The sequence below is a fragment of the Ovis aries genome, chromosome 2 (genome assembly GCF_016772045.2).
Source record: "Ovis aries strain OAR_USU_Benz2616 breed Rambouillet chromosome 2, ARS-UI_Ramb_v3.0, whole genome shotgun sequence".
NCBI lineage: Eukaryota > Metazoa > Chordata > Mammalia > Artiodactyla > Bovidae > Ovis > Ovis aries.
Genome location: NC_056055.1, coordinates 169,058,395 through 169,072,594, shown reverse-complemented (window position 1 = coordinate 169,072,594; position 14,200 = coordinate 169,058,395). Strand labels below are relative to the sequence as shown.

At 35.5% G+C, this 14,200-nt stretch overlaps 1 protein-coding gene across 1 annotated transcript in view; it reads right to left on the bottom strand.

Annotated features, from left to right (window-relative positions):
- The window catches only part of LRP1B (LDL receptor related protein 1B), a 2,196,232-nt gene that overhangs the window by 1,196,076 nt on the left and 985,956 nt on the right, over positions 1-14,200 (bottom strand). Inside the window, exon 5 of the mRNA XM_060411151.1 lies at positions 12,422-12,550. Coding sequence (XP_060267134.1) covers positions 12,422-12,550 — 129 coding nt within the window. The remainder of the gene's footprint in view (positions 1-12,421; positions 12,551-14,200) is intronic.

The window sequence follows — 14,200 nt, the reverse complement described above, 5'->3', positions numbered from 1 at the left end:
CACTGCACTGGGCATTTAATGTCAAGTTGATAAACTTACTTTTAATTTGGGGTGCATTTGGGAAATGACACATGGAATACAATATGGATAAGTAAAATATAGTGGGATAGATGTAATTCCCATTTAGCTTTTTAAACTTGTTTTTACTTTTAAAGTGGTGTAACAAAACTCATATCAGATGGGAAAGGAGTTTGTAAAAGTCTTGTTTTACATTGCCTTGGTGTAGTATTGCAGAATGAGGTTGGAAAGGCATTCAGTTCAGTTCACTTCAGTCACTCAGTTGTGTCTGACTCTGACCCCATGAATCGCAGCACACCAGGCCTCCCTGTCCATCACCAACTCCTGGAGTTCACTCAAACTCATGTCCATCGAGTCCGTGATGCTATCCAGCCATCTCATCCTCTGTTGTCCCCTTCTCCTCCTGCCCCCAATCCCTCCCAGCATCAGAGTCTTTTCCAATGAGTCAACTCTTCGCATGAGGTGGCCAAAGTACTGGAGTTTCAGCTTTAGCATCATTCCTTCCAAAGAACACCCAGGACTGATTTCCTTTAGAATGGACTGGTTGGATCTCCATGCAGTCCAAGGGACTCTCAAGAGTCTTGTCCAACACCACAGCTCAAAAGCATCAATTCTTCGGCGCTCAGCTTTCTTCACAGTCCAACTCTCACATGCATACAGGACTACTGGAAAAACCATAGCCTTCACTAGACAGACCTTAGTCGGAAAAGTAATGTCTCTGCTTTTGAATATGCTATCTAGGTTGGTCATAACTTTCCTTCCAAGGAGTAATCGCCTTTAATTTCATGGCTGCAATCACCATCTGCAGTAATTTTGGAGCCCCCAAAAATAAAGTCTGACACTGTTTCCACAGTTTCCCCATCTATTTCTGTAGGTAAATGCAAAAGGCATTTCTGTATCCTTTCAGATTGATGCAGTATAGAAAGAAAGATTGATTATTTTTGCCAAGATTCCTATTGGAAGCAGTGTCCAATGGAGAGATGTAAGGACTTAAGAATCCTCAGAGGTTTACGAGCACACTAGATTTCACACAGGCTAAACTATCATCTGATTGGATGAAAATGCTTTATTTATTGTATTTTTAATTTTTATTTTATAAAGAAATGTATTTATGTTTTTAATTATAAGGGCAGTAACCCAAGATTATTCCTTTAAAAAAAAAATCATGTAGACACAGGTACAGTAGCTGGATTCCTGAACAGAGAAATACTCTTCCAATTTCTCAGGAAATAGGTCATAAGAACCTAAAATGCATGGTAATTTTTTCCTAAGTAGAGACAGTATGGTGTGATAAAGTAGAAGTTTTAAATTGTAGTGACTGTTTTATGTAGATAATAGGATGTGGAAGGATGGATGTGAAAGGCGGATGTGGAGATTTGCTATTTGGGTTACAGGGTGACACTGGGGAAAAAAAAGTAGAGTCAGTTTTAAGAAATGATGATGTGTTTGGTGTTGGCATGTTAGGCCAATGCAATCCTGTCTTGGACATTGCCAAAACTCACTCAGGTAAACTACCAATCAAGCTGAATTATAGACTAAAACAATATAACCTTTCTGTTATCTGGTATTATTAGTGAAATACCTATATCTTCATGAAGAGGATATTTCAATATGAAGATGAATGAGAAGCAATGGAATATGCTGTTTTATAGGAATAAGGATCATTTTCAAAAAAAAACCAGTTAAAGCCAATTAACATACCATGCATTAAAAAAAAGAGCTTCTCATTTTGCAGATTAGTAGCTCTCACAATATCCCTGTTTCTTAATAAAGAGCCAATCTATCAGATCAAGGAAGTATTCCTCCTATTACCTGAAGACCTTACTTGGCATAGTTTGCAATATATATAAAGATACTTTACTGAATTTTTTAAATTTAAGAATGATAATATATTTTAATAAATAAAATAATGTTAAATAATGCATAATTTTTTTAATCAGGAAAATCAAATATATTTATACTGAATTTAATTAAAGTATAAATACAATTAAATCGAAAGGTCATTTTGGTAACTCTCAAAGAACAATTCATTCAAATTTTAGGTTATTGAATTAATATTAAAATTAGCCAACAATCCAGGGATGGATAATTCACAGTAGTCACTGAGGAGTGGCCTATGGCAACTTCTGATTCTCCTAGTCACCTTTCTAACTGTGGCAAACAGAAACTTCTTTAGCTATAGAAATACATTTCTTCCAACTCAGACTTGTCCCTCTAAGATATAAACCAGTAATGATTGAGTTCAACAGGTAAAATATATTGGCTTATTTCAAAATGGCTTTAAAATATTTCCAGTTTGAAAACAAGGGCCCTTAAAAAAGTCACTTCTGTCTCCTAAAAAGAAAATACTCTCTCAGTATTCATATATTCAATTATATATTTAACAAAGATTTATTGGGCATAACTCACTTCTGTCAGGAACTCGTCCAAATGCTAGAGATACGGCAGTTAACAAAACTAATAAAATTTTTGTTTTTGTGGAATTTACATTTTACTGGAGGAAAAACTCAGTAAGCAAGCAAACACTATTTAGTATTTTTTGGCAGCATTAAATTCTACAAAGAAAAGTAAAGCATTGATAGTAATATGGATGCAAGCTGTTCTTTAGAAAGAGTAGTCCAATTCAGAATATATTTAAAAATTTAAAATAGTCTGAGAAAAAGAATGGAGTCAAGGGTAACTACAGTGTTTTGATTTGGGCAACTGAGTGAAAAGGGTCACATTTACCAAGATGGTCATCATTGGAGAAAACATTGTTAGGAGAATATCAAAAGCTTTGGGAGACATGGAATTTGATATTTCCATTAAATATCCTAATGGACTTAGTACGTTGGATCTCAGTATTTAAGTAAGTTTGGTATTCAACGAATAAGATCTAACATGTAGGGCTGGAGACAAAAACCTGCAAGTCTTAGTCTCTAGATGTTTAATAAAACCATGGAAAAGGATGTGTTTTTAAAGTCCTGATACAGGACGAAAGCCTTAAGAAATCAATAGAAGAAAGGAACTTGTTCAAAGCACTGAACACTGAGACGTGCAAAACATACTGGCAAAATGAGGATTACCCAGCAAAATAAACCGAGCAAAAAAAAAAAAAAAAAAGGCACAGTAAGGTATTAATAATAAGAGAACTCCAAGAATATATTCTTTAAAAGGGAAAGTATTCAAGGAGGAGACAAGATCAGTTGTGTGCTAAGGACTGATAACTGAATAATTATGCAACTGGAGGTCACTGGTAACTTTGGCAACAGAGGTGTAAGTAAGTGATAAGAATGTAAGGCTCACTGAGGACAGAGGAGGTAATAGACACACACTTTTTGCATAACGGGAAAAGAAAAATGGAGTGGTAGCTGGAGAGGAGTACAGTTATTAAAGAAGTTATTTCACAGCCTCTTTACAAGATCCTTGTATACTAATGGGAATGATCCAGGAGAAAAGAGAATATTGATGATTCAAGGAATAAAGAAGCAACTGACTGAGTCTAACTCTTATACAGTTGAGGAAAGGTGGTATGGATGCACAATTGCAGGGACTGGCCTTAGGAACAAAGTCAGTTTGTTCTTCCATTCAAATAAGAGAAAAAGTGAATAGTGCTAGATTCAGATAGATTGGTAGATTTAGGAGAGTTCAGGGTGAAAAAGAAAATTATTTTTTGACTGCTTCTTTTTCCTCAGGGGAATATGAATGATTATCAACTTCAAGTAAGGAGGAAAGAGGTAGACATATGAAAATTCATTATCTAGAGGTGGAAGAGGGAAAGGTCATTTAATCTATTTCACTGTTTCTGACAAGGCTGCCAACAGGTATAACTACATAACACGTATTTATTAAGATTACAATTTTCTACTTTGCTATTACAAAGACAGATGGGTTTTCAGTACTCAACTGCGATTATATACCAAGCTTCTAGATACTTTACCAGATATATTCCTTGTAATTTGATGGTATGTTGTTGTAAAACTCTAAAGTCTCTTAAGATATAAATTATCTAATAACTTGGCAAGTATTGTCTTTCACACAAAGCAAAAATGGAGGCTATGTGAGTCCTAGCGCTAAGAAGAAATGCTCACACACATTTAAAAACACATTCAATACAATGGATTTTCTCTTCTCAGGGCGAAAATGCATCTAAGCAGCTTAAGTAGGCAGAATATGCATATTTTGAGTTATCAAAGTCAAGAGCAAGTATGAACTCTGGGGAGCAGTGCTCAAGAGACATTCTTTAACTGCCGTTATTATTCAGTACATTGTTGTCTGCAACTGATACAGGGGAAATGCCTTGAAGGCGCTCTGAAAAAAAATTTTCTGATTACTTAGAAAAATAAAAACATTTTTTTCATTAGGTTTTAACCTTTGGCTTTCTGAGGGTTTCAATATCTCTATACTTCTACATTCCTTAAGCAAAGCAATAGAAAAAATATATATATTCATGCCTAAACTTTTTTAAAAAATATTTTTTGATGTGGACTATTTTTTAAAGTCTTTATTGAATTTGTTACAATATTGCTATTGTTGTTTTTGTTCTGGCTTTGTGGCAGGGAGGCATGTGATATCTTAGCTGCCAGATCAGGGACTGAACCTACCACCCCTGCACTGAAAGGTGAAATCTTAACCACTGGATCACCAGAGAAGTCTATCCATATCTAATCTTAAAATTAAACCATCCATAATTTCTATGAATTCAAATGTGGCTCATTTGTTTTTATTTTTCATTTTGTTGGTCCAATTTTAAGACAAAGAAAGGGAGTTAACTGGAGAACATTGCATGACCTATCACGTATTCTATATTAGGGATTTCAATAATAGGTCAATAGCTGGTCTACAAAAATTAAATGCAGTGACAGAAATTTGCAGTAATATATTGTGCCATTTGTGAAAACAAAGTTTATTGATTGTCATATCTAAAGCCCACAAATGTTGCTATGTAATTCTTAATACCCAAACAAAGACATCCGCAGCTATATTGCAGCTAAGATGTTAAGTGGTAAGAAAAATGGAAGATATGCATTTTTTCTGTGTCAAATACACTTTTTAGTCATGGGTAAATCAAAGGTGTCATGACACATGAAAAACATGGCAGGTTAGATTATTATCAATCTTGCAACTTTGTTGCTGGAAAAAACATTTAAGTTATCAAGAAAAGTGTTAGACTGTGAAACTGATGTTCTCCAGCTGAGAAAAAAAAAGTAAAATTTTAAAAATAACAAAAATATAGAACATAGAATATTCATGAGGAGTTTTATACCTCAGTATTGGAAAGCTCATTAACAGTTGTGTGGGTAGAAAAAAAGAAAAAGAAAAGAAAAGTAATGCTGAACTTAAGTTACCCTTTGAAACGTCTCCAGTCTTTTGACTTTCCTTTTATTGATCCTCAATATTCTAGTACCCTTATTCTGCTTCCTGAATGTTTAGGAAATTGCTTAAAACATCTGACAAACTTTTACCCAGCACATACTCTGTTCCAGGCACTGTTATTTCTCTGTCACTTACAGCTTACCATAGTGTACACCATTTTCTCCATGCATACGTGACTTAGAGAAAAACAACAAATCTTGATTTCTATGCTGCTCTTGGTCTGCAAGCCTTCCCCCTAGCTCAGAATTACTCATATACATTCATGTCACCAAGTATCATTCATAGTTATGCCTCAATGAAATGACAAACTGTGCAAGAACTAATCCTTTGGGCTATCTAAAAATAGTAAGAATGCTAAATAGTATATCTTCACATTGTCAAGACATAATCACATGTCATTCTGCAGGGAGCTACTCTTAGCTAGATGGTAGACTGAAACAAGTCTAACCGAGTAGTTTCATAAACTACCAAGATTACAAAGACAATATTACCCTTCCTAGGAATATTTAGATTTCAACATGGGTAGTTATTAAAAACAACAACAATGCAATTATACTTTACTAACTGAATTTCAATCATCACAAGTGACTGATGAGACTATGATACACTGAACAGGGGTTCTTCCATTTCCTTCCTTTGTGTGTGTGTGTGTGTGTGTGTGTGTGTGTGTGTGTGTGTGTGTGTGTGTGTGTGTGTGTTTGTTTGTTTTAATTCCTGGGCTCTTCCCTTTGTATACAAGTACCAGCCTATTCCCCCTACAAGTAGATCCAGTCTTGACAGAAAACCATGGATATTCCACCACATTCCAAAAGGAAAATTTAAACTATTTATTAGTAGAGGATAGTAGAAGTTAGAAATAGGAGCCATAGGAAGATATATTTTATCTCTCTTTTTTCAACTGTAGAAAAGTAAGAAAGTGTAATAGAAACAATTTTTAACATTATTTGGAGGTGTACTCCTATGGATTATCAGTTCAGTTCAGTTGCTCAGTTGTGTCTGACTCTTTGTGACCCCATGGAGTGCAGCACTCAGGCCTGCCTGTCCATCACCAACTCCTGGAGTTTACTCAAACTCATGTCCATTGAGTCAGTGATGCCATCCAACCATCTCATCCTCTGTCGCCCCCTTCTCCTCCTGCCTTCAGTCTTTCCCAGCATCAGGGTTTTTTTAAATAAGTCAGTTCTTCACATCAGGTGATGAAAGTATTGGAGTTTCAGCTTCAGCATCAGTCCTTCCAATGAATATTCAAGACTGATATCCCTTAGGATTGATTGGCTGGATCTCCTTGCAGTCCAAGGGACTCTCAAGAGTCTTCTCCAACACCACAGTTCAGAAGCATCAATTCTTTGGCCTTCAGCTTTCTTTGTATTTCAATTTTCACATCCATAAATGACTACTGGAAAAAATATAGCTTGGACTAGATGGACCTTTGTTAGCAAAATAATGTCTCTGCTTTTTAATATGCTGTCTAGAATGGTTATAACTTTTCTTCCAAGGAGTAAGCATCTTTTAATTTCATGGCTGCAGTCACCATCTGCAGTGATTTTGGAGCCTCCCAAAATAAAGTCTGGTCACTGTTTCCATTGTTTCCCCATCTGTCTGCCATGAAATGATGGGACCGGATGTCATGATCTTAATTTTCTAAATGTTGAGCTTTAAGCCAACTTTTTCACTCTCCTATTTCACTTTCATCAGGAGGGTCTTCAGTTCTTCTTTGCTTTCTGGCATAAGGGTGGTGTCATCTGCATATCTGAGGTTATTGATATTTCTCCCAGCAATCTTGATTCCAGCTTGTGCTTCCTGGAGCCCAGCAGTTTTCATGATGTACTCTGCATATAAATTAAATAAGCAGGCTGACAATATACAGCCTTGACATACTCCTTTCCCAACTTGGAACCAACCTATTCTTCCATGTCCAGTTCTAACTGTTGCTTCCTGACATGCATACAGGTTTCTCAAGAGGCAGGTTAGGTGGTCTGGTAGTCCCACCTCTTGAAGAATTTTCCAATTTGTTATGGTCTACACAGTCATAGGCCTTGGCATAATCAATAAAGCAGAAGTAGATGTTTTTCTGGCACTCTCTTGCTTTTTCAATGATCCAGAAGATGTTGGCAACTCAATCTCTGGTTTCTCTGCCTTTTCTAAATTAAGCTTGAACATCTGGAATTTCATAATTCACATACTGTTGAAGCCTGGCATGGAGAATTTTGAGCATTATTTTACTAGCATGTGAGGTGCAATTGTGAAGTAGTTTAAGCTTCTTTGGCATTGCTTTTCTTTGAGAATGGAATGGAAACTGACCTTTTCCAGTCCTGTGGCCACTGCTGCGTTTTCCAAATTTCCTGGCATATTGAGTGCAACACTTTCACAACATCATTTTTTAGGATTTGAAATAGCTCAACTGGAATTCCATCACCTCCACTAGTTTTGTTCGTAGTGATGCTTCCTAATGCCCACTTCTCTTCACATTCCAGGATGTCTGGCTCTAGGTGAGTGATCACACCATCATGATTATCTAGATCATGATGATCTTTTTGTATAGTTCTTCTGTGTATTCTTGCCACCTCTTCTTAATATCTTCTGTTTCTGTTAGGTCCATACCATTTCTGTCCTTTATTGTGCCCATCTTTGAATGAAATGTTCCCTTGGTATTTCTAATTATCTTGAAGAGATCTCTAGACTTTCCCATTCTATTGTTTTCCTCTATTTCTTTTCACTGATAGCTGAGGAAGGCTTTCTTATTTCTCTTTGCTATTCTTTGGAACTCTGCATTCAATGGGTATATCTTTCCTTTTCTCCTTGCCTTTCTCTTCTCTTCTATTCACAGTTATTTGTAAGGCTTTCTCAGACAACCATTTGTCCTTTTTGCATTTCTTTTCCATGGGGATGGTCTTGATCCCTGCCTCCTGTACAATGTCAGGAACCTCCACTCACAGTTCTTCAGGCACTCAGATCTAATCCCTTGAATCTATTTGTCACTTCCACTGTATAATCCTAAGGGATTTGAAGAAAGCAAGTGCTATGGAAACAATTTCTAACACTGTTTGGAGGTGTGCTCCTATGGTTTATAGAGGTATTATAATTTGTCTTTCTTACAACTAAGTGTTAGTTGCTCAGTTGTGTCCTACTCTTTGCAACCCCATGGATGGTAGCCCACCAGACTCTTCTGTTCATGGAATTTTTCAGGGAATATTATTGGACTTGGCGGCCATTCCCTTCTCCAGGGGATGTTCCCAACCCAGGGATCAGACTTTGGTCTCCTGCATTGTGGGCAGAGTCTTTACTGTCTGAGCAACAACTAAGAGTTCCTGCCTAAAAAGTCTCTCCTTACCCTCACCCAAATCAGTGAAGACCAAAGTATAAGTTGTAACAGAATCCCAAGGTTATTTAATGGGCTCTGTTCTCTCTCTACTCAGGTTCCTCTATGGCAAAGAAGTATGCTCTCGCTCTCACTGGTACCATTTAAGGCAGTGCCTCTCCCCTGATGAACACAGAATTATTTAGTGCTCTTTATTTTTCTGCTACTTTAGTGTAATCAGTAAAGCCCTACAGGTACCACAGAACTGAACACTGAGGTAAGTACTTGCCTTCGGCAAGTGGTGAGGACATTGAAAATACAGTTAGAGGAGACTGATCTCATCAGTTCATTCAAAATTGCCAGCAGTTCATAAGTTAAACACCCTTAACTATTATTTTTACTCTCATAGGTTCAGCATGGGCCCACTATCAATCAGGGGGGGCCCATATTTAACACATAATTCTACAACAAAATCAGCCTAAGTTAAAAGAAAGTTAAATTTTAAAAAAGAAAACAGAATAAACAAAGAAAAACATTTCATATTCAGAGTTGATGTCATTATTAGAATTGATTTCAAAAAATATTAAAAAAAATATACAGGATGTCTTATTGGATACCTATAGATGCCTGAAAGTTACTAGTTTTTAATGTTTGTCCCATTCTAAAATTATGAATAATTCATTATGACATTCACATTCTAGCATGCCTCTTCCTACCTAATGATATCGTTCGCATAGTTAATTTTTTTTAACATAGATCGCAGACTTTCTTCCATTTGGAAATTACCTATTTTGATATTACACAGATACTTGGACTAGGCTACCTTTGAAGTTGCTCTCAACTTTGAAACACTTGATTCTATATTGCAGTAATCAGGTCAGTCTTACTAAGGGTAGAAAAGGTTTTGTCTGTACTGCATGGATTATCAGGTATGAAAAGGCCTCCTGCCTCATATTAATCTTTTCTTCCATCTGCCACACAAACTAAAATGCCCTCTCCTATTAAAAGCATTTCTTAAAAAGGATCTTGAATTTTACTTGGATTTGGTCATTATATTGCAAAAAGAGGGACAATCAATTAACTTAATTTTCCTTATTACTATCAAATGTTACATTGAAAATAATGTTCCACAGGCAAGCTTTCAGGGTGACTAGTTGGGGAGTGATCACGATTTTATTTTGTGCTAAGCTAGTTCACCACCTTAATAGCAGCTTCCCAACCTACTGATTCTGCCACTCTGCCTTCACATAAAGGGCTACTTATCCTCAGACCTTTTGCTTTCCCTTCTATTATCTAGTAAGGCCTTTGCAGAACTTTCCTTTTGTGTGCAATTCTAGCTGCCTACTGTAGTCTTTGGGTTTGATTTTTTAATTAATTAATTTATTTTAATTGGAGGTGAATTACTTTACTATATTTAGTGGGCTCTGCCACACACTGACATGAATCAGCCATGAGTGTACATGTGTCCCCCATTCTGAATCCCTACCCTCTTCCCTCCCCACCCCATCCCAGGGTTGTCCCAGTGCACCGGCTTTGAGTGCCCTGTTTCATGCATTGAACTTGGACTGGTGATCTATTTCACATATGGTAATATACATATTTCAGTGCTATTCTCTCAAATCATCCCACCCTTGCCTTTCTTTTTAATTATACAAATGCATTGTTTAAATACCCATGTGACCTTTAGAACTAGTCAGTATATGTTATAGACTTATACTCATTTACAATATTATTCATTCTTTCCCGATTACAAACCACAGGAACATTCCCATGAAAACTGTGTATTGTTCTAATTATATACTCCAATATTATCATCAAGCCAACCACTTAGAAGTGAAGTCATTTATACATTCCATCATCAATAGTAGAGTCATCAAATATCCTTGATGCATAATTAATATCATATGCCAGCCCTCTTTGGTTACATTTCTTTTTGTCAGAAACCAGTCCATGTAAAAGAGAGAAAGTCCTTCTTTGAATAGGGTTTATTACACAACATTCTCCCTGTGTATTCACAGCAATATTGAGTGGATCAATAAATGAAAAAATCTTTTACTTCTTTCATCTGTCAATATATTAATTCAGAATTCTCAGTGGTAGGAAAAAAGAGTAACATATAACTTGACCTATTTTTTCTGGAGGATTATACCCAAAAATAAATAGAACCTCATAAACCAAGTCAGCAACTGAAAGAAATAAACAAGAAGTAAAAGAGTTCCTTTCTTGGTAATTTTCTGTACAAATATATTTTGTAAATCATTAAGCATACTATCTCAGAGAAATAGTTGAAATTGCAACATGAGGTTATGATGTAAAGGGAAGCAGCAGTAGCTTGCAGAGCAAATCCAATGCTTTGCTCAATTTAGTTTCAGGAAAGGGAACCCAGTCCCATGTCTAATTTCTCAGTTGTTAATAAAAGAGAGTAGGGGGACATTGATTAACTTATTATAACATCATAATTTGAAAATGCATGAAATGAAACCTAATTTGGAGGAAGTTAGAAGATGCCAGATGGAATACCATGTATAATATTTTCATATATTGTCTCCAAGCTAATTCATTTCATGCACACACACACATACACAAAACAGTGTTATCCTATCATCAACAGAATATCTCATTAGCAAACCAACAATACTTAGGGTTTACTTAGACTGAACACTGTGTAGAAAACGTAGGCTTTATATGCATGTAAAAGATAAAGGGAAGGCAGTTTTGAAACATGAAATGAAAACACTTAAGAGGACAACACTCGTTTTAGTCATCTTAATTAGAAAGAACAATTTGTTCTTTTTCCTTTCTTCCTTCCTTCCTTCCTTCCATAAATATACACTGAATACTTACATGTTCCAGGCAATTTTCAGAACTGATTAAGTAACAGCAAACAAAATTGATGAGTTCTGTACTTTCATAATGCTTATATTGTTCTGGGTAAACCCAATGATAAACAATTACATAAATAAGTTCATTTCAAATGGTATTGCTATAAAGAAAATAAAACTGAAAAGTCATACTGTTATAGAATAGGTATGAATAAATAAGTATAGTTGGGAAATAAGATACTGTTGGAGAGAGTACACACCCTTAAATAGAATGGTCAGAGGTCATTCTGAGTGTTGACATTTTAGCTAAGACTTGAATGATAAGAATGTGACTATCTTAGGCAGATCAAACAGCAAATGAAAAGACCTCAAGGAAAGAGAGAATGGCTGAAGGAGAAGGAAAATAGGCTGTCTTGTGTATGATAAAAGGAGAAGTACTAGGAGATGAGATGAAAATTAAATGGTACCAGATCATTAGCCTTTAGAAGTCCTGTGAGAAGTTGGATTTTATTCTCAACGTAAGTGAAAGTATTGGGTGATTTTAAGCAAAATAATGGTGTGGTCTGGTTTATATTTTAGCAGATAACTTTATTATGTGATACATGAATTTTAGAGGGAAGCAGTAAACGACAGAAACCATTTAAGAATCCATCATATAGTCCAGGAGAGAGAGGGGTAATTCAAATCAATTAACCCATTTTCTTTGAACAGGTTTTTTTGTTCATTATAAACTTCCTGTAATGCAAGGAGTTTTGTAGTGATCAGTGACAACTAAAAGAACTGCTCTGAATTTGCAAGTATGGATCAGTGAATTCAAATGAAGGAAAGATCTATTTCTTCAAAGTCATATTACTTTATGACATTTCTAATGAAAAGGAACTATAAACAGGAAATAAATTCTGGAAAGACAAAAAAATAGGTAACTTACCATTTTTGGCTTTGCAGGATCTATTGTCTGGCTGCATTATGTAGCCCTCCACACAACTGCAGGCATAGGATCCATATGTATTTATGCAGGACTGGCTGCATGTACCATAAATAGCACATTCATCTTGATCTAAAAGGAAAATTGGCATCATTTCTAAGGAGATTTATGGTTGGGTACTTTTTTCCCCCTGAAGAATATTTCTTTTTTCCCCAAACTTTGGAAATAGGCTATTTTTTTTTTTTTTTAAGAAAGAGCCAACTCCAACATATCTTTTCACAACCACAGAATCTGAACATAAAATTCATTATTATTTTAAGAGTTATGGACAAGATCAAGCTTAAAATAAAGTCATTTACTTTAAAGGAGAATTTATTTGCATTTTTGATGGCCAGGTTAAAAGTCCTTGGCTATTTGTGCAAAGGCATTACATGCACTCTGATGTATATTTGCTCAAGAGTTCTAGTGTTTATAAATCTGTTTTTTTTTTTCAGTATTTTAACAAAGAACTAATCTGGAAACACGGTTTTCAATGAACACATTAAATGAAATTTCTGGGCCAAGATATGTAAACTACCCTCACTAAATCAAAAGGAGGAAACTTAAATATTCATCAAAAAGAAAAATTTTATCTTATTTTATATTTTAATATCTATGGACCTCCTCCTATTTCTTTACTCCTTCCACTCCCAATACTTTTTTCCTCCAGCACTTGTCCAAACCTCTATAAGCAGCAGGTACTTAATGATTGTTCACCAGCCAGACAAATTAAAAAAAAAAAAAATCTGTCAGTTAATAATTTAGACAAATGTGTTTTCAGTCTGTCTTGTGTACCAAGCACTATACTAATCCCTTAAGAAACTAACACTGATAAAACATGGTTTCAAATTTTGAAACAAGTCTAGTGAAATAAGAATCTCATTTCTATGCATTTCCTTATAATAAAGGCATTCTAGTTATGATAGAAACAAAGAGAGGTAAATGAACCTGCTTGGAACTGAAGGGAGGATGTTAGTGAAGGCTTCATACTGAGCTGAGATTAAAGGATGATTTAGATTTCCTCAGACTAAATAAAAATGGATCAGATGGAAAGAGGTATTGCAGTTAAACAAAAGAGCATGTGAAAAATCATTGGGATGACACAGTAGGGATTTCAAACAATTTCAAGTGGAACAAGGGTAAATATAGGGAAATAGTAAGAGGTAATGTTGGGAAAACAGTCTAGGGATGAGATAATGAAGTTATTTGCATGCTAAAGTGCTATAACCTTATAGGCATTGGGAAACATTAATTATAGGAGTTTTATGATCTACTTTGTATTTTAAAACTAAATAAAGTCATATGAAAAATGGATTAATGAATATAGAGAAAGAATCCGGGAAAATGACCTATGTGCTAATTTCATATAACAAATTGTGTTTAGAAGTCGTAATAGTTTGAACTATAGTGGCAATAACAATGGGAAGAGGGAATAGACTCAAATGTTTTAAAAAATAAAAAAGACAACATGTAAAGACTAGGTTGGATACGTTGGAAGTGAATGAATGGTGGTTTAATTTATAAGAAATATAGATTTGATATCCCCCTTAGGGTATACCATGGTTTCTCTGGTTGCTCAGAGAAAAAATCCACCTGCCAGTGTAGGTGACTCAGGTCCAATCCCTGGGTCAGGAAGATCCCCTGGAGAAGGAAATGGCAACCCACTCCAGTATTCTTACTAGGAGAATTTCTTGGACAGAGGAGCCCGGAAGGTTACTGTCCATAGGGTAACAAAGAGACAGA